The sequence below is a fragment of the Sprattus sprattus genome (genome assembly GCF_963457725.1).
Source record: "Sprattus sprattus genome assembly, chromosome: 4".
Classification (NCBI taxonomy): Eukaryota; Metazoa; Chordata; class Actinopteri; order Clupeiformes; family Clupeidae; genus Sprattus; species Sprattus sprattus.
The window spans coordinates 41,261,642-41,288,092 of record NC_137923.1 but is presented as its reverse complement, the minus strand read 5'-3'; the positions used below and the strand labels follow the sequence as shown (position 1 = coordinate 41,288,092).

Here is a 26,451-nt window from a genome sequence, read left to right as displayed (position 1 = left end):
TTGTCTGTGTCTCTTTTCCTCATTTCTGTGTTCAGTGAAACCTTGATGATACCATGAATTAAAATAATGTGTGCATGTGTCTGCATTGAATGAGTATAGGCTAAAACTACACACATAGATTGTATACATTTAAATTGTGTAACTAATCTGCACCGGTTTGACAGGTTTCTATAAATGCAATAACAAAGAAAGTTGTTAATACTGTGTGATCATGAGGAGCGGAAGGCAAATTAAACGAGCAAGAGCCAGATCGGTCTGCCCCTTCTGACACGTTTTCTGCCACGTTTCGCCACCGAGGCTGTGTGTGTGTCAAGAGTCCTCTGGAGGGCCCTGCGTCACGCGGATCAACCTACACCCTTGATCACTCAGACACACACGCACACTACATTCACATAAATAACATATACAGGAAAACTCATCCTGACAACCTTACTTAGACTACATGCATTATTTAAAAGCATTAATATGCTGATGTGAGACAAAAACTAAAAAACTCACTTCACTCTCTTCTCTTCTACTGACGCGGGTGAGGGGGAAAACCAAAAATTCATACTTATGACTCCATTCAGGGTGAAATCATACAGTCTAAAAATGGAGCCCTTGTGTGTTATAAAAAATGGAGGAAACTTTAAAAAATATGCTGAATAACAAATAGGCTACTCCGGGCTGCTTCTGGCGTTTGATGATGGAGGTAAACACTGTTCTCTGGGCCGGGCAATTTCTGTGATGAATAAGACTTTTTCTTGTTTTATTCCTCCCGATCCCATTATCTGGCTGCTTTAGGGCTTATTGAGACAGAGTGCACATAAACTCAAAGCATGAAACACAATCCAGAGTGGCCCATAGTGTGTTACATGAATAACTGCATGAAGGTTTTTTTTAAACAATTCTTCCCTCACTTCTTCTCATACTTAAGTAGGATACGTGATCACTTCTTCCCATTTTGGTCGATAACCCTCGAGACAGTCTCCTCCAAATATTTACCCAAACACAACACAGTTAAGTAGATAAACTGCTTACGGGCTAGGAGCTGTGCATCCTTGTAGGATGAAATTTCAAGACCACTGTAATAGGTCGCTGGCATTGATAGACAGTGAGTCTCTCAGAGATCTGCTTAAGGGGAAGTGTAGGCTGAGTGTGGACGTGCTGCCCCCTATAGGTGGGCAGATGGCAGTGGCTCATTTTAGTGGCTCCATCCCCTCTCTTTGGTTGAAAATGGCCGACAAGCAGTCATTTCACTGGTCTCTTTTATCAGGGTGACAATGGTGGGCATAATGACCTTTAACAGGAGGGAGAAGAGATACACGCCCACGATACACACATATCAGTTATCTTCACAGCTTTGTTTTGTAAGATGGGCATGTTTTAGCTTTTGCAGTTCACATTTAGCATTCAAACTAATAATAAATGCAACTCTGACATTAAATAAAGAAAAAAAGACAAAGATCTGCCTATTATTGCTTTTTTATTTATTTATCAATATAATACAGAAATGTAACATTCAAACTGCTGCAGAACCCTCTCTGTGAAAGAGGAAAGCATTTGTTTTCATTTTTTGTTTAAAGCTTGTGTTCTTCAGAAGCTTTGATATAATTACAAAATACACACAAAAATATAGAATTGAATATACCTCATAATAATTCATAATTGTATTTAGATTAAGTCACACATTGTCATCTGTACACTTCTAATTGCCATTAAAGCAGTTTTGTTTCCGATACAGTTGGGATTATGGAAGAACTAATAAATATCTGTAAATGCAAATAATACTGATGCAGGTAATTATAAGTTGTATATACATCATCTTCAAACAAAGGAAGAAAAAGGTCCAGGAGTGAAAATCATTAAATCAAGAAACTTCATAAATGCTGAGGTTGTTTAGCTTTAAGAGTAACATCTACTTAATATTGCTATGGTGAGCTAAGCTCTGCATTGGTTGACTACTAAAAAACAAAGTGCCATCCAATCCGATGCCAATCTCTGCGATAGACTTTCCAAGGACGATGTCACATCCTGTGACTTCTCTGCCCACCTATTTCATCTCCATGGTTGCCCCACCATGGTCTGGTTCTCAGAACTCAAACATATCATCGGTCCGAGGGGCATTCCCATTGGCTTTGTCCCAGTCTGGGTCTGAGTTCCAGTCCAGAGGGGTCACCCCAATGTCCAAGACCTGGGGGTTAGTACGAGAGACTGCCAGTCTGATGTGAGAAGAGAAGAAATGAGAGATCAGTCTTTTAAAAACAATGTGGCAAATATTCATGAAAGGACAGTCTTAGTACATGTACTTAAATGATTGGAGTAGGTATAGGATTGACACGGTTAGAATTATTGTTAATAGCTAACGCAGCTATGTAACTGTGACTGCCTAAGACTAATGCTAAAGGCTAATGTAATGTTATTTGTGGCATTAGCGGTTATTAGTAATCTGTGCACTGGGGGAAGGGTCAAAGTCCGAAACAGTTCACCTTGCTGCGCACTACAGCTTTTACTCACGCTACCTCAGTCCAAAAGTCACTTGGTAACCCCTTCATAAAAGTATTTATTTCTAATAGAACATCAACACCATTTCAGTTCAAATGATGCCATGCTGTTCTGAATGTCCATGTGCACAGTGGTTTTGTTTGTGTCCTCTCCTCCTTTGTGCATCTCTCCTTATCAGAAAGACATACACAAACACACACACACACACACACCTATTAGACGGACAAAACAAGGAGCATGACCTCAGATCCACTAGTGTCATCACTGGGAAAGCAGGTGCTAAGGTTGAAGGACAAACAAGGCTTTTGGGGCTTTGTGGTATTGCCCTTTGCCTAGGTTGAGGTTGGGGGGGGGGGGGGGGTTCGTGGAGGTCGGGGTGGGGTAAGGTGGTGGGACCGGCATAGAACTCTGCCTTACTGCATGTTAGCTGAGAGGAGGAATAAGAACTTAGTTGATGAGAGTGCCCATGGTATTTGGTTCCTCTCAGGAAAGAGCGCTACTGAAACACGGCCATGTTGTTTTCCAATGGCCCTCTTACGACAGGCAGAGTTCTGAAACCTTTCCATGGGCTGATGGCCAGAGAGGGATGAGAAGGAGGAGGAGGAGGAGGAGGGGTAGGAGGAAGATGAGGCTACTCGAAGGGGAATGAGGGGTTTGTTTCAGGGAGGGAAGCAATGCTATGGGGTTGACACATTCTTGACACAATCATAACGTTACCTGAAGAAGACTGAGACTGAAAGCTATCCAAACTGCAGCTACTGGGACAGAGAAAGACTGGTGTGAGGGGGGTTTACTGCGTGAAACGGTTTTCTCCCATGAGTTTTCTTAATCCTCTTCTGTGGCAGAGCATAAAGGAGTTCATCCAAAATGTTTGTAAATGACAACAATTATATGTTCATCAAGGAAGACATTGAACAATTGTTTTGATATCTTGGACTCTTTTCTGACCTTCCTTGTGTATTCAGTGTGAGAAATGGTGTGCATTAAATACGATTTTCAATTGTGAGCGATACAACCCTCTAAATTCATGATCTTAATCATTTCAAGCCTGATACTTCTCAAGGTAAAATGGTTAAGGGGGCCGCTTCAACGGCCGCTTCTAAGAAAGTCTAAAGTCAGCAGCAGCACTTTGTCACGTCAGCCGAGGTGTTTTCCCATGAGCAAGATGAGGAAATGTGGGCGGTAAAACTCATTTTGGTGACCTACAAAAGGACATGCTTAAGTTGGCAGACATGGTGTAAGACAGATCAGTTGCCTAACTAGGTAACTAAACAAATCAATATACAACTGCCATATTTGCCACCAAAATTACACAATACATCAATTAAACCAACAATACATAACTAAAACTAACAATTTCATGCTGTGGGTATAGTATAAATTGGCCAGTGTGACAAGATTCTATTTAGTGGAAACTGTCTAACCAAAAGCACATTTAAACCTTGCGTTTTCTTTTTACTAATCCTTCCTCAGATCATTACGTTTTGACTGAGGAGATGCCTTTGATAAATTGCAACATCCACCCCCTCTCGGTTCTCAACCCCAGTAAAAACATCAGATGACGGAAATCAGGCCGTTTACATCTTTTTTCCCTGCAAGCTCATTTCCAAGCGGTTCATTTTACAAGGACGGGTCTGCCAACACTCTCCTGTTAGACTGATGCACACCAGTGTAAGCCCGAGAGGCCGCCCCCTGATAAACCCTGACTGACGGTTATATGAACTTCTTACCTTGAAAACGCTTCATCCAGGCCGTCATCCATTCCCTGTCAAGTGATGAAAACACTTCTTTAAGTACGTTTTGGTTTTGTAGCCAGCTCAAGCAATGGCAGAGTAATAGGTTTCAGGTTTCAAATTACTACTCTGAGTGGATTTCTAAACAGAACGGCCAAGGCTATATTTGTATTGAACCTTATATATTTTCTATCGGTCAGTTCCTAACTCAGAGAAGACCTATGTTTTGGGAGATGACATTGGAATTGTGATGAAGACGGAGATGAAGTACCTGGAGATGGTCTTACCCAGATGGTGTTGTTGTTATCAGGCCTGTTGACGTCAGTCTCTAGGTTCTTTCGATTGTCGACATCATCCACCACTGTACAGGAACTGGCACCAAAGTCCAACAGATTCTCTGTAGCTACATCTGAGAAAGTTGCAAGAACACAACAAACAATGTATATAGTGTCCGATTTAACACAGTACTTTGTCGCTAACAAATGACCCAGAAGTCATTTCTTTTAGGCAAAGGCTCAGAAGAGAAACTGCAGTGTGTGGATGTGTTTGTGTGTGCATGCGTGCATGAGGGAGTGAATGAACATACATGGTTGCCTGTTTGTTTGACATAAAAGGTGAAAGAAAAAGAGGCGTGCGGGGGAGGCAGAGTATGTGTGCTTAGGTTAAGCATATACTGTATATCGTGTGAATGTGCAGTAACTACCTGGTCCCTTTAAACTGGGCAAACTGGTAGACATCTCCGTCTGGGAGTTGTTAGTTACTTCTTTGACAGAGCTGGACTTTACTCGCAAGTCTTTCTCTGTGAGGAGAGAAAGCACATCATCATCATCATCATCCCTTTGCATCAACACCATCATTACATCCACTGCTCCCCATTAACTTAATCCATTTCTCTGTCATCCCTCAGACCACACAACATTAAGTACTGAAGCAAGAACCGGGGGGAAGCACAGAACTGGATACCTTCTTTGGCCACCTGCCAGAACTCAAAAGCCACTTTGAAAGCTTGGGCCACAGTAAGAGTCACTGCTTGAGCCTACAAGGAAGGACAAGAGAGACATTAGGAGTCATTCATGCATTTACGTTCACATTTAAGTACATTTATCCGACACTTTTATCCAAAGTGACCTATGGCTCACATAAAGTACACACTTCCATTGAGCTTCTTGAGACTCAAACCACAACTCTGCTATTACCACCATATTCTACACAGTTGACGCATGCAATGCAGTCACACCAAGGCTCCTGTTCTGCGGCCTATTCAGAGATGTAGCCGGGCAAGCTGTGACAAATCAAGCCGCCTTGATTTGAAATGTGAATCATGAACAAAATGTGTGTTTGGACAGGAGTAGCATTGTTTTTATGAGTTAAAACAAAACACCTTACCACTTTTCTTTTGGCACAGAGGAATGCATGGCACTCCAGCGTCTGGTTCTGTTGGTTTTGGGCAATGTAGGCAAACACCTTGTCATGCATCTTGTCTGCAGTGCAATAGGATATTCTGGGAGGAGGAGGAGGGGGGGGGGGGGGGGGGGGGTCACAGAAAAGTCAGATCTCCTGGTGCCAGTAAATAAATGATTGTCCATACATACAGTAAGCACACACCATTTAGCACTAATGGGTCAAAATGTGCTGAGCCTAGATAAACTGGAGAACTGTTTCTTCTAAATTGTGAATGGACTAGCATTTTTTCAGAGGGTGTGGTGCCTGGAATTGCCTGGGTTGTTATTCTTCTAACTCTGGCCATACTATCTGGGTTTGTGTGTGTGTGAGAGAGAGAGAAAGAGAGAATTTGGACAGCATTATGTCCAACAACATGTGCCCACCAAGCTGCGAGGAGCAAAAGATTTATGGGAGCCTTGAGCCACATTTTTCAGGCATTCCTCTCCAGCAAGAAAAAAAACACTTGGAGAGCAAGCATGCCCGTGTGTGTGTGTGTGTGTGTGTGTGTGTGTGTGTGTGTGTGTGTGTGTGTGGGTGGAGGAGGGGGCGTATGTGAGTGAGAGTTTGAGCTTAGAGTGCCTGAGAGAGAGAGAGAGAGAGAGCTTAGAGAGATCCTGGAGCTCGCGTGACGAGATGGAGCAAGGGGAAAAAGCAGCAGCTGAGGGGGAAAAGTGAATCCAGATCTTAAGGGAGAGGTTGGAGAGGCTTTACACTGTAGTTGCCACGAAGAAGGTCAACACAAGTTTCTCAGTACCTGACTCATCTGATGCATTTGCAAGGGAGAAGGGGAAATAGAGCAAAGCTTGAAACAGCTCCGTATGGTGCAAAAAGACTCTCTCTACGTCTCTAGAAGAGCAGACTCACCTGTATATGGACACATTCTCAATCAGCTGTTTGGTCTCGTAGTCACACAGGATAATTCCCTGAGGTGAAACTTTTAAAGCAATCTTTTGCAGTTTCTTCCCACTCGCTTTGGCCTACAGAAAAAATCAAGTGTTCACACCAGAAGAAGAAAAGTCACTGCTCAGAAAGTGCAACTTCAAATAACGTTAGGTCTCCTACTTCAGTTAAAGAACAGAAAAAACAACACACACAAGGAGTTCCTAACACTACACATGGTGTTCATCGATAAAGAGACAATGGACAAAGAGGCCAAGGACTCACTGTGGCGAAGATCCGTTTGACAGCTGCCCCAGACAGCTCCTCGCCTTTGGGCTGGTCCACCAGGGTCATCCCCAGGTGCCTGATGTTAAAGGTCATGCCCTCCAGGATGGTCTCCCTCGTGTCGGTCCAGTTCTCCGGGAGCTCTGCGGAGCAAAGGAGGTTATGGGAGATCAACAACATCCTGCTAATGTAAATAACATATTTTTTTCCAGCTGAAGCACATGAACTGACGGATAACAAAACTGTGTCCACCGAGACAAAGTTCAGCAAAGCATTGCTTACACACATCAGCGCACATTTGCTATGTATGGATATCTGCTAAGCCCTGTGAATGTAAATATTTACCAGATGTGATTGTCCTACAGATAGTGTCTTTGTAAATATCTAGGTTTCCAGTAGAACCAAACATATGAAATCAGTGCGAGAGATGTCCTTGCTTATGAACTCACATGCACTGATAAAAGAGTCCCTGTTTTGCATTGACATACAAAATACAAAAACAAGCTTAGACTGAAAAGTTCCAAGGACAGGCTTTCACCTTATCTCTCCCCTGCCTGTGACCTTCCTCTGAACTCCAAACTATGTTTCTGAAATATGGGAATAGCTCTGATAAGACTTCGATAAGTATCAAAGGCTTGTCCTCTCCTCAAGGATCGTCCAGCTCTCCCTCGCCCTCTCTCTCATTTTAATGAGCGACCAGGAATCTACAATATGGTTTGAGAATTCTGGTGGGATGAATGGAGGGACACCTCCTCCCAAAATGTAAGATGAATTACTACATTACGTGTTCAAGACACACACACACACACACACACACACACACACACACACACACACACACACACACACACACACACACACACACACACACACACACACACACACACACACACACACACACACACACACACACACACACACACACACACACACACACACACACACACACACACACACACACACACACACTCTGCAATAGCTCAATAATGATTTAGCTGGAGATATAAAGCTTTGTTGCACCCTACAACTTCAAAGCCCAGTTTTATTCAATTGCTTTTTACAAATACCCAGTACCAAACATCTCACAGGAGAGATGGGTGTTTAAATAAGATTATGTACAGAAAGAAAAGAAAGGGCCTGAGAGGGAGGAAGAGAGAGAGCAAGAGGCTCAGCACAACAACACTGACAGTAATGTAAGACGGGCATTTCAGAAATGCAAGACGAGCACTGCGGAGTTGATCGATAGCCTTGAATCAACACCATCCAAAAGTGATTTAACACCGTGGACTGGGGCTGAGAATTCTGAATAATTTCCAAAACGCAGCAGCCTCTTAACTCATGCATCTTTCCGGCCATTATTGATGACGGTCCTAAACGCTCGAGACGGCAGTCTGGAGGTGATCCTCTGACTCTGCGAAAAACGAATAACGGCGCAATAACATCGCCGGGCTGACAGGCAATCTCCGTTATTCTGATTAGTGGGACGCGCAGGCGCCCTTCATCACGGAGAAAAGTCCCTCACTTTCTCCCCATGATGGGACTCACACACTCATCCTTTTTAAATGTCAAAAGTTTAAGAATGGCAAAAGTGTGTGGGTTTATGTACCATGCTCTGTGTGTGTGTGTCTCTGTGTGTGTGTGTGTGTGTGTGTGTGTGTGTGTGTGTGTGTGTGTGTGTGTGTGTGTGCGCGCTCCCCTGGAAAACTTGCTGAAGAGATTTAAGTCCTATGGGAAAAATTACATCAGAAGCAAAGCCAAATCTGCAAACTGGGGCAGACCCATTAGACAAACTTAAATTGTCACTCATGTATCTTTCATACACATAGCCTTCTTTCACCCCCCTCATCTAAACAGTTGGTAGAACAGGGAGAATAAATACGCCATTTAATATGTAATGGCTGTCATCATTTCAATTTCTGAAAGATTTTTGGGGCTTTTGAGTGGAAGCAAAATTAAGTTACTAATGCTATGCCCTACAGGAATCTGAGTTGCCTCATCAAAGAGGCAGTTGCAGCTGTTCTCACATGGTGAAATGTTGTTCCTCATCTTTTAAATCTGTGACTTTACCTTTAAACCCTCAGTGGCAGACTTTTAAAACACTATTGGGTTGTGAAAAGAAAAGCAAGAATCAGACCTAAATCGAGTCTACCTTCAAGACACACAAAAATGTCACTTTCACATCACTGTGCAGGATCTCTGACAATCAGGTAGTGATTTCATTAAGAGCTGCATCATTCACCCTTGATCAAATGCCAGTACTGGGCAAATAAAAGCTATTCAAACTGAGAAGTGAGAAGGTGACAGCAGCACTCAGGTACACACATTTGTCCCCTGCAATAAAAAAAGCTTTTAGTCACAGCTTCCGCACTCTCCCTATAAAATACTTCAAACACATATCTGACTGAGATGCAGTGTTAAGTTTAGCTCCATCACAAAGGCTTTCATACAAGACCACAAAACCCATGTAGGCAATCTCTAGGTCACAGGGACATGTAGCCCAAGCCCCGGTTGCTAGGTCCTCAAATAGGTGTGTAATTTTCAGTATAGACTGTTTAGTAACGCACACACACACACACACACACACACACACACACACACACACACACACACACACACACACACACACACACACACACACACACACACACACACACACACACAGTCCTCATTACAATTTGCAATTGCATTTGCAGCAATCCATGGTCCATCTTCTGAACTGATATTACTTTCAACGGAAGAATACATTTTCCAACCCATTATAATGACTTATGAATCATGAATCATGAAATGGTAGTTTTACCTGAAGGTGAGAGAAAAAATATATTACACAGTATGAATTGTTATTAGCAGCTCATTATTGTTGATGACAGAGCACATTGTTGCCCTTATACATCTGAGAAATGTTCTCTTGGTTGCTAATAAAACAGAATAAGTTAACAATATTCATCCAATTCCGTATGTAAGACCACTGTGTGTATCTGGTAAAGCTTAGACTAAGTCATATAGATAAGACCGGGATCCATTAGCTTCTAAAAGATACCAAGGCATACTTCAGTTCTTATCTGCAGGATTTGTGTTAAGCAGCCTTGTCTCCATTCGCTGTCAGTTATGTGGTGGAAATAGTCACAAAGTTTGACAGAAGCCATATTATTGGTAAAAGTAGGTCAGTGGAGCAACAAAAGGTTAGCCTAACAAATCTGTGCAAGTGGCAGTCCACACTCACAAGCATTCGAAAGCAAGATAATCTACTAAGTGGACTTTCTTGTTTATTATATTCAGCACTTTGACTTAATACATTGGCCTAAACTTGAACATCACTTACAACTTGTTGAGTCCCTACATCTGGCTAGACCAACCTGATTTGTTTATATGATACGTAACGCTGTTTTTACAAACCCTGGTGAAAAAAACTCCATCACAAGGTTAACTGGGAATTATATTATTTTCGTTGGCTAGTTAGTTAACTTTCAATTGTTAAACTGCCTGCTACCGAAGTGCTTATGTAGCTAAACGGTTTGTTGTTGTTGTTGTTGTCGTATTTCAAATAAATTGGTAGGCCTATTTATTCGGACCGAAATTTAGAGAGCCAGCTGTAGCAATAACACGAGATTGTTTAATTCACTAAAGGTGCCCAATGGGATCTACAGGCCTCACGTGCCTACCGACATCACAACAAGTCAAACTGCCCTAATTGGCAACAATGTTATCGCACGTTTCAGAATCATGCTGAGAAAAGCAAACGTACTACGATAGAACCGCCAAATATCTCTAAATAGCTTACCGCAACTCCGCAAGACATAAAAACAGCAAATTCTAGTTAAGAGACCTAAAATGAATCACAGCCACTAGCCCGCTGGCTTGATTAAGTTGTTTTCTAAATTCGATTGCCGTGGAAAACAATTGTCTGTGCGCTTCCAGAGGTCTAGGCTAAAGTGATAAGAAGCATAACCGGCAGGCAATTGTTACACGGCTCTCTAAAGTTGACTATCGAACAGGAGGGGGGGAAAACAAGCACGGGGTACTTACTCTTGTGTTTTCCTGAATTCCAAGATTGTTTGGCCATACTTGGACTACGAATGATAGCCCTCCCAGCCGACTTAAGGGCATCCATACTAGAGCTGATACAAAAGAAGTACACTCTTTCACTCCAACACTGAGGTCGTAGCCATGAGCGGTCTCGTATACTTATACAACTTTGTTGTTTGCGTTTGGTTGCCGAAACCCGTGGGGATTGTCCTCTGATTCCAATTGGGCGGTGTTGTTAGCTGTCAATCAAAGAATAGCAAACATGGAAGCGTGAAAGGAGGACTTATTTAGTCACATTCTCGTTTCTCAACATATACACTGCTGGTAGGCTACTTACGCAATTTTAACAGAATGTAACTCTGTGTTATAACACAATCTTTGCTTCCAAAGCTTAATTTCAAATAGCCTAGACTTTTTTTTTTTACTACAAGTGCCCCCATGTGGCCATAAAGAAGATTGTGATACCGGCTTTTCAAAGTATACCACAATACATTGGCGATCAGTGTGCGTTACGGTATAGAGCAGGGCCAAGATGACATCAATTCCTTGACCATGCCTCGAACGTGCAGTTCCTCTGTGAACATCAGCATTTTTGTTCCGGAGACTTCTTGGCAGTCCGAAATAAATACGTCTCCATACCAAAGTTCCCATGCAAAGATACCAGTGTGCAGAAGTAAGTGTGTAAACTACTCTACATGACACGTAGGCTACTGCAGATATTGCAGTGAACATCGTAGCTATACTGATTACATCAACATGTATCTGAATAAATTCCAACGTGCCTCGTCACGGAAATATCTGGAGACTCATACTGCCATCTGCTGCTCGAGGTGTGATGGAAACATGACATTTGCCACCAGGTTACCTACGCATATCCCCCCCATGCATGCACACATTGTGTGGCAATTAATACACTTTGTAATATGTGCGCTGTATCGCTCTGCCAAACACTGGTAGAGTACCAACAACTGTTTAAGCATGTATTGTACGTAGTCTCCACTACCTTGCACATCGGGATGCATGAGTTAGAGCGCTGATAATATGGTAGATGACCGTGGTCCTGGGACGCCTATAGGGAGATCGCGTGTGAGCAATGTCTACTGGTACACCCTATGGATGAGCGTAGCGCCACTACTAAAAAAAGGAGAATGTCGAGGAGGGGATACTTTGCCACGCCGGAGCGTGTGACGTGGTGGACAGGTAAAGCGGAAGTGTGGTGACTGACGGCTGTCAATACCCTATGGGTTCCTCACGAATTTCGTTTAGAAAACACCATTACTCACAGAGGAGCATATTGTCAGGTCGCATCTCATAGACTGTATGATGTTTTTCCAGTTCACCATATACTACAAATCTCATCTCTTTACACCCTACACCTTTACATTGTATATGAATGAAATGTAAGCTTACAAATAAGACCTTATAAATAGTTGATGGGCCTTTTCATTGATTGTTATGGGCACAGATGGGCAGTTTAAATGATGAGGAACAAACACAGACCCATGCAATTTCAAACATCTTGCATAACCAGCAAGATTTAATTTAATGGTTTCGTAAACCCCACAAAGTGAGCGAACGCAGCGGAAATCCATTCTAGAAAGTAACAAAGTGGAGGAGCAACAGAGAGAAACAAAACTTTTTTTTTTCCTTTTACTCTCCACAAAGTTTTACAAAAAATGTCAATAATCCAGTACAACGCCATTGCAATCCACAGAAATACTTTTCCAAGGTAGGCCATAAACCATACATGGTCAACGCTAAGGAATAGGAGGGATAGACTTGAGAGTGAGACTGGGGAGAGGTACAATAAAAAGATAGATGCAACACTTTCACAAAGCTATCCCACTGGAGACAAAAAAAAATAATTACAAAAACAAAAGTAAAAAGTAGATGAGCTGCTCCTCTTTGTAACATGATGCAACCTCTGAAGGAACAAAACTCCAAATGAAGAAAAAGAGGGGAGAGGGAGTGGGAGGGGTGGGGGGATGTAACCAGAGGCTCACCCTTTCCTTTCCATTCTTACAATCACAGAAGGAAAACAAAATACGCTCCAGAGCTTTTGCCAACGTATTATGTTACATTATTATGATCACCATATTTTGAAATAAATATGCATGGAGAAATACCAAACAAAACATTAACCCAGATACAAACATCCATTAACTTGGCACTTTTTGACTTAATAAATGAAAGAAAAAAAAATCTTAACAAACATTCAGCAGAAAAAAAAAGTTATTTTACATTGTCGTAAACAAATTGGTGCCGGCCCATGGCCCTGATGAAGGGTGGGGTCCTCCTGGGGGGTAATTGGCAGGTCGGGCTTAACACACCCCCCCACTCCCACTCACCCTACCACATCCACCTCTACCCTTACACCACAACAGGAGTCACTGAGGAACTAAGCAGAAGCAACACAACTGGGTAAGGTATGTGTGTGTGTGTGTGTGTGTGTGTGTGTGTGTGTGTGTGTGTGTGTGTGTGTATATATATATATGTGTGAGCGAGAGAGAGAGAGGGGGGTGAGACTTGCTAAAGATTCTGGGAGACTAAAGAAGTGTCAGAAGAGTGAATTGTGTTTCACGTGGGTTTATGTATTGTGTGTGTGTGGATGTTAGAAGAGATCTCAAGGCACAGTGTAGTATGACAACTGGCAAATTTCAGTTACCTAGACATCATCATATTCAATGTTTTTCCGCTGTTGTTTTGCATTGCTTAAAGAATACTATGTCCTATGTAATTTTGGTCCAAGAATAAAAGATTATGCAATTAATTCAAAGATAACATTCCCCAAATGTTTTTGCAGCATTAAATTAATACACACACCATGCCATCGTCAGTCCCTTCTGAATTTACTCTTTTACTTCACGAGAGTTTTAAGAATACAAAACAAATATTGGGCTGGTCCGAGAGACCAAGTGTTCATTTCAGAGTACCCATGTTCAGGAACGAAAATCACATATGGCCAACTGTGTTTTAAAAACAAAACAAAAAGGTCACAATGATGAAATGCATTTTTAAGAAGAGAAAATGTACATTGCTGTGGTCATAACTGGACTGAAATGTGCTTTTTTCCAAAACAATCACACCATTTCAAGAAATAAAACTGGGACAATGATTTCACAAGGAAATGACACTTAACATAATTTGTCGGCTGCTTCTTTTGTTCCATTTTCTGTTACATTCATTGAAACTTAAGAGATGATACCATTTACCAGAAAAGTAAATGCACTGCCACCATTTCTTACCAAAAGGTAACCAGTGGCAGAATATTTTCCGTCTTATCTTCCTAAAGACCCATGACAACATATGGGTGCTAAAACAAACAGTTTTTTCTGACGGTGTCTGAAAAGAATTATATGTATACATGTAAAAAATACAGAGGGAACAAAAATGGGCAGTCTTGGTTAATGATATCCCTTACCTTCCTTCTTCTCTTGCCAATGAGCAAATGAGTCACATTACAAAAGTCTTAACTTGGGTGAGAAAAAAAACAACAAAACAAACAAACTATTTAAACAAAGGAACAAATCCCACCAGTGGCACACACACACACACACACACACACACACACACACACACACACACACACACACACACACACACACACACAAGGTTATTACCAAACTGAACAAAGAAGAAGGGCAAAAAACATAGGAGAAATTAAAATGGAGGGAAGGAATGAAAGGAGAGCTGGAGGGATAGATGAATGGAGGGAGAAGGGAGAGGAGGTCAGAGTTCACTTTTTGAGGGGCTGGTAGACAGAGGCGTTGGGGTCCAGGCTGGAGGGACTGGTGTCCATGAACTTGGAGGAGTAGTGAGGCGCCACGGGGCTCATGCTGTTGGCCTCGCTGGTGTAGGAGATGCTTGGCATGACGGCCATCACCTCCGCAATCTTCTGCTTCAGCTCCTTGATCTCCTGCTCCTTCTGCATAATTTGACCTGCAGACAAGAAAAGCAAAGTGTGAGAAAGAGAGAGAGAGAGAGAGAGAGATAGATAGATAGATAGATAGATAGAGAGAACAGCACTTGGGTGTTTCTGTGTGTGGTGCAGAGTGTTTGTAAGGGAGGAGTGACTGCAGTAGTCCAACTGCACTGAATGAAGATGAGAGACCTGAGACCGAGAGACGTAACACAAGATGCTAGCAGCAGGCTCTTTGGACACATTGACACTGCAATACTGCAGCAGAACTGGTTAAGAAGGCTCAGACAAAGACCTTTGCCTCATCCATAATTACTCTGTGTTTGCCTTTAGGCCTGACCAATACAGATATCCGCACTTTCTTTGTTGTGATTATAGCAACATGCATTCCTAACATTGGCAAGTATTTTTTTTGTATTCACAAGAACAACAACCTTGTCATGTCATTTTGTTTGTGATAAAGTTTTTGTTTAGTAAGTCTGTCCGTTGGTCTTTATCAGTCCCACAGACTAACAAAGGTCTGAGGTGTTCAAACTATTTCATTTTTAAAAAGTTCAAACCTTAATTCCCAATGACAGTGTTTTAAAAGAGCGAAAGACATAGCCATTCATAGCAACATTACCCACACATATTTCACACAACTATGGTTCCATTTGTATTCATCAATTTGTCTCACCGAAGGAATAAAGGAGACTGCTTGGCTACAACCACTCTGCATTTTCATGAGGGAAAATATTCCCAAAACACCCATGTAAAATTGCTAAATAAGCCTGATTACTCACCCAGAGCACATCATTTGATTAGAAAATTACAGTTTAGAATAAGCCTGACTGGCCGCCGGTGTGACGTAGTATTCTAATATTGAGTGAGTGTGCTATAAGGTGGGTGGGTTAGGGAGTCAGCAAGAATTTGGCCGATGTGAAAAACATTTGATGACCACAGGTTTAAACCTCTGTCACCATTTAATGGCCGGATATTGATATTCTGATAAAAACTGAACGTTAAGATTGATATTCCAGGTAGATTTAAAAGACATGTGGTTATATCATATATATATATACATAAATACATGCATACATACACACAACCATACATTTCACACACACACACACACACACACACACACACACACACACACACACACACAAAGTGCTGGTACCTCATCAGCTTGTACACTGTATAGCATGAGCATATACCATGGCTATACCAACATGTTCTACACATGGACTAATGGCTGAGTAGGTCTCAATGGATCGAAACTGTTAACTAAATGCAACACACAAACATACTTAATATAGGGAACAATTTGAGCCACACTGACCAAGCACAGAGAGAGAGAGAGAGAGAGAGAGAGAGAGAAAGAGAGACATAAATAGAGAGAGACATTAAGACGGGGATGTGACGGCCAACCTTGCGCGATCTCCAGCTGCCTCTTGGCGTCACCCAGAGCAGAGAAGAGGTCCAGCTTGATCCTGGTCTCGGCGCTCAGGCTGTTCTCCAGGTGCTGGGTCTTATCCTGCATGGCGGACAAGGCCGACATCAGCACCTCCGTCTCCTTCTCGTTCTCCTTGTATTTGCGCAGCTCCTGCCGAAGTAAAGAACAGGATCAGTGGTGCCCAACGAGGATGCTCAGTGCTTTAGAATGTAGACCTCAAGCGGGCTGTGGAAGTCGCTGTCAACATTGTTTTAATCTGTGAGTAGAGTTATAAAAACATTGTGCAAAAATACAAATTCATGTTCTGCAAAGGCTGATTAATTTGGCTAACAGACTCAATGAGCATGTAACAAGTTGACTAATCGGTGCCAGTGACTGATTGCATAATTGGTTTTAATATTTTCACAATTTCAGATGAGTAATGAATTATTTATCACCATAGTTACAATGAGGCAAGCTTCTTGAGGCTGTGCCAATATGATGCAGAAGGTGGCATCAGCAAGAGTGGGTTTTTGACAGCTCCGTACGAAGCACCAAAATCAGGTGTTGTTTGTTATCAGACAAGAGGTGTCACGATGACAAATACCTCAGAGAATTAAGTCTGTACAAGTGGGGAGGAGTGTAAATGCCCAGCACATTAAGTGAATATTCAGCCCAGTCAGGCCAGCTAACGAAAACATGCCGCAGGTATGTTGAGCTTGCTTCATAGTAAATGCCCCCAGTTTGTGTTATTTTGTTTGTATTGGCAGACCTGGCTGGCCAGACCCCAAACCTTATCGCTTTGTGTCAAAGCCAAGTCAAACAAGCCGGTCAGTGTTTAGAACAAGACTAGACAATCAGTGATACTGTGACGTCTGAATGAGCCCTTCATTTGACCCGTGGCATGAGGGGACTCACCTGTGCCTTGACCTCCAGGTCTCTGATCTGCTCATCCTTCAGCTTTGTGTCCTGCGTGATCTTCTTGCACTCGGACTCCAGCTCACGGATGCGGCCGCGCAGTGAGTCTGTGCACTCCCCCCTATGTGCCAGCATACGCACACCCGCACGCACACACGCACACACACACGCACACACGCACACACACACACATGGGGAAGAAGCGGGGTCACCGAGTGCGTCCTCTGAGAGTGTAAGTGTGTCTGTCTCTTAGAGTTCCTATCAAATGGTGTATTTATACAGTAGGGAAAATAAGTATTTGAACCCCTGGCGATTTTGCAAGTTTTCCCACTTGCAAAGAAATGTGTAATCTACATATGTAATGGAAGGTGTATTTTAACAGTGAGACAGAATATCAACAAAAACATCCAGACAACTGCATTTTAGAACAGTTAGGAATTGATTTGCATTTGTTGCGGCAAATAAGTATTTGATCCCCTAGCAAAACATGACTTAGTACTTGGTGGAGAAACCCTTGTTGGCAAACACAGACGTCAGACTGTTCTTCTAGTTGGTCACCAGGTTTACACACATCTCAGGAGGGATTTAAGTCCGCTCCTCTTTGCAGATCCTTATTCTTAAGGTAGCGTTTTCAATGGGAGGGAATGAGGGAATGAGGTTCAAGCCCAATATTCCACCGTACATGGCCCCATCCATAGTCCCCTTGATGAGGTGGAGTCGTCCTGTACCCTTGGCAGAGAAACAGCCACGAAGCATAATGTTTCCACCTCCATGCTTGACGGTGGGGATGGTATTCTTTGGGTCAAATTCAGCATTCTTCCCCCTCCAAACGCGGCAAGTCCAGTTGATGCCAAATAGCTTCATTTTGGTCTCATCTGACCACATCCTGTCTCCCAATGCTCCTTAGAATGTTCTTTGGCAAACTTCAGACGGCCCTGTACATGTGCTTCCTTGAGCAGAGGGACCTTGCGAGCGCTGCAGGACTTCAAACCCTTACGGCGTAGTGTTTTGCCAGTGGTTTTCTTGGTGACTGGGGTCCCAGCTGCCTTGAGATCATTCACAAGCTCCTCTCATGTAGTTCTGGGGTTATCCTGCACGTTTCGGATGATCACCGATACTGCACGAGGCAAGGTCTTGCATGGAGCCCGAGAGTTGAGTTGAGTTCAGGTGTACCTTGTTAGGCCTCATGAGGACTAATCTGTGTGCCTCGTGGGCACATTAATGATCTGTGGGAGCCAGAATTCTTGCTGTTTGGTAGGGGTTCAAATACTTATTTGCCGCAACAAATGCAAATAAATTCATAACGGTTATAAAATGCACTTTTTTGGTTAAATAGACCTACCATAACAATTACACACACACACACACACACACACACACACACACACACACACACAGACACAGACACAGAGACTGTACACATATGTGACGTGCACTTTTGGAGGGCCCAAGTACTGTAGAGGTGTGTGTGTGTGTGCGTGTGTGTGTGTACACAGACCTGGAGGCTGCGGCCAGAGCGACGGCGCGTGCCGCTGTGGCCTCCTCTATCTTCTTCCTCTTCTTCTCGTCGGCCAGCTGCTTCTCGACGGTGGCCCGCGCCTCCTGCTCGGCCTTCAGCCGCTTCTCCAGCTGCACGATAGTCTGCTTGTCCTTCTGCTTGGCCTGCACCGCGTTGTGGAGCCTGATGAGACAGACCCACAGTTAACAGCAGGAAAGACAAAAAGACAAACACACACACACACACACACACACACACACACATGCTGTAACATACTCGCTTAGCAATAAAAGTGACGAGGCATTTCCGGTAAACATGGGAACATTTTTTTTCAATTTAACATATTTTTCAATTTAACCATATACAATGTTTCGGATAGCAACATTAGAAACACACAGGTCTGCTTTTGGACTGGCACACAGTTCTTTTAGCGGGTACAGCTGGCATATACATGGACCATAATGCTAAGCTTGAAAGCGTACAGACAGACAGACACACACACACAGAGGGGAAATACATTAGCACGTCGGTCACGACCAGGTTCCCTTTTCCATGTGGGACATGTGTGTGAAAAGTCTCACACTGCTGTAGCTGTAAAAAGCTTGGTCTTACAAATGTGTTGTGGCTTCTGACAATTCTGTTCCACAGGGAGGAATGTGTTAGCTTGCTAACATTAACACGTGATCCTTAAAGCATTTTGAAAACAGTGAAGCCTTACCACCATAACCAAAACCTGCTAGTTCCCCTGTTTCATTGATACAGACTGTTAAAGACTAGCACTAGGGTTCAGCGTTACTACCATGAGGGTGTGTGTTGCAGCCTTGGTCAGCCTCTAATCCTAATCTATGTTAAGAACAAACACACCTGTCTACACCCTGTCTAGACGTGTGCTGTCCTCCGATTCACGTTTTTCTGATATTTGTTGACTTGACACTGAATCACCACACATCCAACAGTGGTGTCATGCAAACGCTGTGACGTGGTGCTACATCCCCCTTCCAAGGGACAAGGTGTGTGCGTGTGCCATCCGTGGTTGCAGTGTTTCTCACCGGTTCTGCAGCAGCTCGTTCTCCTGGCGCAGCTGGCCCAGCTCGGAGCGCATGCTCCGCTCGGTGCTGCTCAGCGAGCTGATCTGGCTGCGCAGGTCCTGCTCCAGCTGACGGCTCGCCTGCAGGTCCGCCTTCAGCTTCTTGATGTCCTGCTCCAGCCTGGGGGGGGGGGGTTGGTGGGAGGAGGAGACACAGAGAGACCCGTGGGGTGAAAAGGGTGGGATATAGAAGTTAGTCAGTCCCACACAGTGGGTTTTGGAGGGCAAGAGACAGATAAAGTGAAGAAAACTTGAAAAGAAAGGAAGAGAATCCAGGGTAGAAGGGAATTTATGTTCAATAAAAAGGGCAAAGGCAGAGAGAGGGAGGCCATGGGAGAGAGTGAGCGATAGAAAAGAGCCATTTTTATTCTTTTCTAAAAAAAACATTTTGTCAAAGCCTTTCAAATACCAAATATCATAGTGATGCCGACGATTCAACGGTATTCAATGGCCATTGTGAGCCTGCTCTGCTCAGAGTTAAATGCAGTTATATGCAAAGTATCCAGACGAGCTGGATAAATGACAAATAACATTGGCGTGAGAAGGGGCTCTTACCGTACGAGTGCATCCGGCTTACTCAGCTGGTTGTTGGGGATGCAGTTCTCCATCGTGTCCTTGTGCGCTGCCGGGGTCTTCCCACCCGAGCACTTCTGCTTCTTCTCGTTCTTATTGGACGAGGAGGCGGCAGTGGACGATGAGGGCACGCTGCCATTGGTGGTGCTGTGGCTGCGCGGCGACGCACTCCCACCCCCCGTGGCGTTTTTATAGTTCTTATTGGACGAGGAGGAGGAGGAGGAAGAGGTGGAGGAAGTTGAGGAGTTGTTGTTGTTGGGGGGAGGCCCCGCCTCTTCTTTGACGAGCAGGTTCTCGGCGCTGCCGGCCAGCTCGTTATTCAGTCTCTTGCTGCTCAGGTGGTTCTCCATGTACTCCAGTTCCTGGAGCTTGGAGTCCACCGTGTGTAAGATGTTGTTGTTGATCCCTATGCTGTGCTGCTGTTGAGGCTGCTGCTGTTGTTGTTGTTGTTGTTTCTTGGCTTCGCGGTCTTTGCCACCACCACCTCCTTCTTTTCCGCCTTTCTCACGGTACTCCAGCTCGGGCAGGTTGACGGGTAGCTTCTTGGAGGCGGGGGCGCCATTCTGGGACACCGCTGTGGACTCGCCGTCTGACATGCCCTTGTTCGCTGCGGCTACTTGAACAGATGACAGAGAAAGAAGAGATCAACGTTTATCAGTAAAAAACATAATAAAATAAAAAAAACTATGTATCTCTCCAAATAATCACATTAATGGGGATTTTAATTGGTGACCGAGACACTGTGTCAGTAATGGTGACAGCAATTTCTACAGGTATTCTTCAGACAAACAAAAGAGGCAGGACACAAGACACACATCAGCAAAAGTCATAAAGGGGACAATTGACTAAAGAAGTGGATGGCAAGAAAAAAGAAGAAAGGCCTATAGAAGCTTGATCTTGGTGATAGTGAGGATAGCTGGGAGAGAACAATGATCAAGCGTGCGTGCGCGCGTGCGCGTGTGTGTGTGTGTGTGTGTGTGTCTGACCTTCCTCGGCCTCCCTCTCCTGCCTCTGGAGCATCTGCTGTTCTGCGGGCAGCGCCTGCTGCAGCAACTGCATGTAGAACTCATTCTCCTTCTGCACTTCCTTCTGCTTGCGCAAACGCATCTTGTAGCTCACGTAGCTCTTGAACCCGAAGCCCAGTGTCACCACCGGGTAGCCAATGCTAGGTTCACAGGAAGAAAAAGGTAAGTAGGGAATATTTTCAGTTTGGTTTAAGTCCATTCATAAGTGATCTAGAGCAGGGGTTTTCAACTGGTTTTGTCCCAGGGACCACCATTCTGATTAGAAAATAATCTGCAGCCCCCTGATATGCCTGCGCGCGTGCGTGTGTGCGTGTGTGCGTGCATTCGTGCATGTGTGGGGAGAGGGGAGACCTGTCAGTGTAATATCTGGGCATGGTGAAGTCCACACAACCTGTCTATTCGTAGCGAAATGGAAGACAGCGACAGTCTCATATCATTCTCTTGCCCTGTACTTATTCTTCAAGTACGCAAAAAAAAAAAATGCTCTCACACATGTAGTTTGAAAGTTTGCAAAATACACCTCATTGCTTTTGCAGCAAGCTCTGGAAATTCTGTCTGGCAACTTATCCAGAACTTAAGTCATATGAAAATCACGCAACATCTGTTGCATGTACTCAATAAGCTTGGCATTCAAGAAAACGTAATGCGTCTCAATATGCTGCAATAGTTTCGACGGCTTCATAGCTTCAGTTGACAGTAATGTTGAACACACGAAACACAGTGGTACCTCCTCTCCTTCTCTGGCTATAATCACTGTAAATTCGTATTTGATGTATTCCTCATTGTTTTTCCTTTTCTTTGTTGGCTTTGTTTCCCTGTATCCTGTGAAGGTGTACTTCTGTCTTGGCAGCCTGTCTCTCTCCTCACTAAACACCTATCTATTGGTGCTTCTGACCAGCTTACTCCACGGTAGAGCAAAATGTTAGCTAAGGACAGTAGATAACTTCAGTCGTTCACCAAAAGTTTTACTTTTTCGACTAAACTTAAAAAGTACTCGTAGGCTATGCACACGAGACTGTACGTTATGAATAATCCGGTATGGCGTGACTTTACGAACGCATTGCATTTACATCAGCAAAGCACAGGCTACCATCGACTGGATAGGTGCAAGGCTACATTCTGCGTGAACCTCCTTTATATTATTTTTTACATATTTTTCTTATTTCAGACATTTCCAAGAGTAATCTGGAAATGTGTTGCAATATCAAAGCAAATCATTTTTAATTTTTTAAAATTGCTGACCCCCTGCAATACCGCCGCGGACCACCAGGGGGCCGCGGACCCCTGGTTGAAAACCCCTGATCTAGAGGATTATCTTAAATGAAAACGAGACCAATAGAGCTATTTTTTCACTACGAAGATAGAAAATAGGCAGCTAGACCTTTACTGTTAAGATAATATAAAATCTGGAGCAACATAATTCTATACAATTGCTTGTAGAATGCAGACTTCTGCATATGGATGATTTGAAAGACTTTGCCAATATTTAGGCATATTTCTTCGCTTTTTGTGAAGACACAGACACTTCAAATATACTGCTCATTTCAAATAAAAAAAAAAAAGTCCCCATTAGATGTATCTTAGGTGGTGAAAGGTCTATCCATCACATCAACATCCTAATCTTGCTTAATACTGCACCCGTTTCCCTCCACCAGGGTAAACAACACCATAGCTAGATTGCAGTGTTGAGTGATGCAATGAGAAAATGTACCAGAAATATTTTGGGAAGTACTTGGTGACTCATAGCCTGGTTTCACCCCACACACTTGCTGAAACAGGAAGTCCATCCTCTCATGAAGTTACACCACTACATCCACGGACGGTCACACCGCAATCCCATATTAACACTTTCAAGTACAACGTTCTAAATCTAATTTAAGGTGATGCTTACCAGTGGGCAGCGAAGGGACGGCAGAGGTCAACATGGAAGTTTTTCAAGTCTTTGAATCGGATGGCAGCTTCGATGTAAACAAAAAGTATCCAGAGGGATACAGTTGGCAGGCACACGCCTCGTTCTGTGAATAGGGTGGGGGGTGGAGGAGGGAAATACAGCGTGATTTAGTTAGCAACACTTAAAGGGAAGGTTAATGACAGTATGCCGCATGCATTTCTTCATATAACTGCGCTTACCACACATTTCACTCATCAGGACATGCAATTTGCAATTTTACAATCTGCTTGCACCATCATGAAAAGGGAAAGCGAAGGACATTATGTTAAGTGCATCCCAATCTGCCTCGCTTTCATCCCCACCATCCTGTTGGTTGGAGAGCTCTGTTGATGAAGCAACACATTCTCCTGCTGCATGCCTCTCCTTGGCCTATAATCACGGGAGTTGTTAACAGAGGGAGAAGATAAAATCGAAAAAGCCACACGGCTCATGCGAGCAGGACTCGTGGAACGTGTGTGCGGCCCGCCACCATGTTCAGACTTGCTCTGGGTGGCGTGGCAACGGGGGCGGCGATCAAGGTGTCGGAGCAGTTGGGCCCAGTAGGCCTATTCGCTGGGAAGGCCATCAGTCAGTGTCAGCAATCCATTACATGTAACCCTTCCTGGGGTATCATAAAGTCACTCGTTATAGAGAGGGGAAGGAGGAATGATCCATTATGACAGAATCGTGTTTCCAGTCCTGGCTCTTCTATCCATTAAAGAGAAGAGGATTCAATTATTCTCCTTTTTAGAGTCCATAAATGTGAGTGTGATCAAAAATGTAACAAGGTGGGAGACATTTTTGGAGTGCACGTGATGAGCGAGCGAGCGAGAGAGAGAGAGAGAGAGAGAAAGAGGTGGTCTTTGCTGAACCGCACTGCAAGTTGATTCAGGAACGACAGTGTTCAGCATGCAAAAAATTATTCAAATTATTGTACTCATCCTAGACTGATCAGGACTTGTGTAGACATGTTAGCCAGAATAAAGTACATTAACTGTTGATGTGATAAGCGGTATAGTCGCCACACCTGAAAATCTTGTGGTTATCCAAACAACTAAGCTGTGTGAAGTGTGTTGGAGCTTTTGGGTTTTAAAAAGTTGGCACACCAGCAAGTTACTGAACACCTGGCTTCTCATGCCCAATCTAGTATGAAAGACACTATGGTACTGTTGCGGATCATTTGGAAAACCGAACTTGCAAGTTACCAGTTTTCACCATCATCCAAGTAGTAATTGGTAGTGATTCTCTACTTTAACAGCTCTACTGCTTTCATGGCCCTGTGTGAAGAGGAGTCTATAGTCTAAGTGTACGTGCTTACCTGTGTGCCATACATACTGCACCCACACATATGTGCTGGCAGCAAAGAAGAGCCATTGGACTGGGATGAAGAGGAGGCATATGATGTCTGAGGTGAATGCAACACATACGAAAAACACAGAGAAAGCCTGCAAGATACAAAAAGACAGACAGAGAGCGGAGAGGGGAAAGTGTCATCAAGTCAACAGATCATAAACAACTCTAATAGATTTCTTGACCACTATTTTAGCACCCGTGTAAACAATCAACATAGTCTGATGACTTTTCACTTGTTAAGCTCATGCAGTGACTGCAAAGGATATAATTCAGGGGAAAGTTTAGTTTGTTGTTAAATTGAGATATCTGGCTGAAGAAACCACATTTAGGCTACACGTGCATATAGGGACAATATGCTGTTGTACTCCTAGTTGATTGAATCAACAAAGCAAAAATTTAAAACAGCAAGAAGGTAAAAGGGACCGCAATCAGTTATGTATGTTGCATGTAATCTGTTCGAAAACTTACCAGTCCCTGGTACCTGAAGGAGTCATACACACTCCGGATGAAGAGCCAGAATGGCCACAGGTACTCAAACCTGAATTCCAGCACAAAGTCAGCCAGAAGCACCAGAGCCCACACCACCAAGAATTTCAGGTAAAGGAAGGTACTGTGGAGAGAACAACAGAGTGAGTGAGTGTGACCACTTGAAATAAAACAGAGACAAAAGGGTCGTTTTGTTCAGTCATCTGGAGGCGATGACAAGAGTGTCACACAGACACAATGTTGGCTATAAAATCTTTGTTTAACCCCCAGGTTCTCCCAACTGTGAAGGTAGTGAAAACATTGTGTCCTTAAAAGTCTTACAACTATATCCTGACAACACTCATCCCCCACTAGGGACTACCTTGGATTAACCTCCACTACAGTTGTCTGAAATTTTGCAAGCAATGTATAAAGGGGGGCGGCTACAGTACAGATGGACAAATAATAACAACAACATCTAAGCATCTCTATGTTGCATTTACATAATGGGGGATCCGTTAAAAAATGAGACATGTAGAATAGAAAGAGAATAACGATGTGACAGCTGATAAACTCAGCTCACCTGGCAATCATGTGGTTTCAAACACAGCAAATAAACGAGCTAACAAACCACATTAGCTAATTTCTACCACGTAATGTCCAGTACAGAACAGTTCATTGCGAAGCACTAGATATTACCTCTTTCATGAATAAAGCGGCCATTCAGAGGAAAATGAGCAGCTATAGCGTTGGTGTTCGCTATCTATTTCTACAAGAAGCGTATTGCATTGGCTTCGCTAGCTTGCTAACTTGGGCATTGCTGGCTGAGGCAATCAGCCAAGTTGGCTGAAGGAAATGGCTACATGACAACCTGGCCAAGGCAGGGACAGCTGTTCTTGCTCCCAGACTTGTATGCAAAGTGCACGCCACTATCAGATTTAAACAATCAATAACTGTACTGTCTATTGGTATCTGTGTAGAATGAATTTCAGGTGTTTTCTGTTACAGCGTGTACTCCACGCGGTCTAAAATGAGTCAAATAAGGCTTTCTAACGACCTAGCCAGCTAGCATTGCTAGCTGCAGCTCCATCCTTGCCTGCTGGAAGCTGCGTGACAGGCGATATGTAAAACATTTAATTGCTATATGACTGCCTGGTCTCACATCGCCGCCGCCATTGTTGTGCGATCGAGTCCCTAAAACCCCACACTTCGTACCTGCTATGAATACCCTCGGTGATTCGGTTCCGTTTTAACGGGCGACGGAGTTTGCTGCAGTCCGCATTGCGCCGCTTCATTCTCCCCCTTTTCGATTTCACTTAATGTTTGTAGTTGGTATATCCAATAAACGATTACGTTTGATGGGTTGCACGAATGTGCATTGCTTTCCAAATGCACTGGCGATATTGTTTTTCTTGTACC

General features: G+C 43.6%; 2 protein-coding genes across 3 annotated transcripts; both read right to left on the bottom strand.

Moving 5' to 3' along the window:
• Positions 1-1,704: 1,704 nt before the first annotated feature.
• Positions 1,705-11,003, bottom strand: ldlrap1a (low density lipoprotein receptor adaptor protein 1a). Its single transcript, XM_080836137.1, has 9 exons — positions 10,851-11,003; positions 6,825-6,967; positions 6,525-6,637; positions 5,604-5,718; positions 5,181-5,253; positions 4,921-5,016; positions 4,505-4,626; positions 4,215-4,249; positions 1,705-2,201 (listed from the first exon to the last, which is right to left on the bottom strand). Exons 1-9 carry the CDS (start codon positions 10,933-10,935, stop codon positions 2,072-2,074), a joined length of 912 nt encoding a protein of 303 aa, XP_080692263.1. The 5' UTR covers positions 10,936-11,003; the 3' UTR covers positions 1,705-2,071.
• A 1,582-nt stretch (positions 11,004-12,585) lies between these two features.
• On the bottom strand, positions 12,586-26,373 carry maco1a (macoilin 1a). Of its 2 annotated transcripts, none has more exons than XM_080838114.1 (11): positions 26,248-26,373; positions 25,036-25,177; positions 24,533-24,659; positions 23,176-23,299; positions 21,246-21,424; positions 20,242-20,875; positions 19,649-19,807; positions 18,600-18,782; positions 17,102-17,222; positions 16,180-16,354; positions 12,586-14,789 (listed from the first exon to the last, which is right to left on the bottom strand). In XM_080838114.1, exons 1-11 carry the CDS (start codon positions 26,325-26,327, stop codon positions 14,587-14,589), a joined length of 2,127 nt encoding a protein of 708 aa, XP_080694240.1. In that variant the 5' UTR covers positions 26,328-26,373; the 3' UTR covers positions 12,586-14,586. The 2 variants fall into 2 exon arrangements, with proteins under 2 accessions (XP_080694240.1, XP_080694241.1); XM_080838115.1 differs by having other exon boundaries at positions 20,242-20,872.
• Positions 26,374-26,451: the final 78 nt, after the last annotated feature.

What these genes read in the sequence shown, in the direction of transcription:
- ldlrap1a (XM_080836137.1), bottom strand. Translation starts at nt 10,935, where the DNA reads ATGGATGCCCTTAAGTCGGCTGGGAGGGCTATCATTCGTAGTCCAAGT. An exon ending in GAGAATGTGTCCATATACAG is followed by an intron (nt 5,719 to 6,524) that starts GTGAGTCTGCTC and finishes TCCTCCTCCCAG; the next exon opens with AATATCCTATTGCACTGCAG. An exon ending in GCCCAGTTTAAAGGGACCAG is followed by an intron (nt 4,627 to 4,920) that starts GTAGTTACTGCA and finishes CAACTTTCTCAG; the next exon opens with ATGTAGCTACAGAGAATCTG.
- maco1a (XM_080838114.1), bottom strand. Translation starts at nt 26,327, where the DNA reads ATGAAGCGGCGCAATGCGGACTGCAGCAAACTCCGTCGCCCGTTAAAA. An exon ending in GCAGTATGTATGGCACACAG is followed by an intron (nt 23,300 to 24,532) that starts GTAAGCACGTAC and finishes CCCTATTCACAG; the next exon opens with AACGAGGCGTGTGCCTGCCA. An exon ending in GGAGAGGGAGGCCGAGGAAG is followed by an intron (nt 20,876 to 21,245) that starts GTCAGACACACA and finishes CATCTGTTCAAG; the next exon opens with TAGCCGCAGCGAACAAGGGC.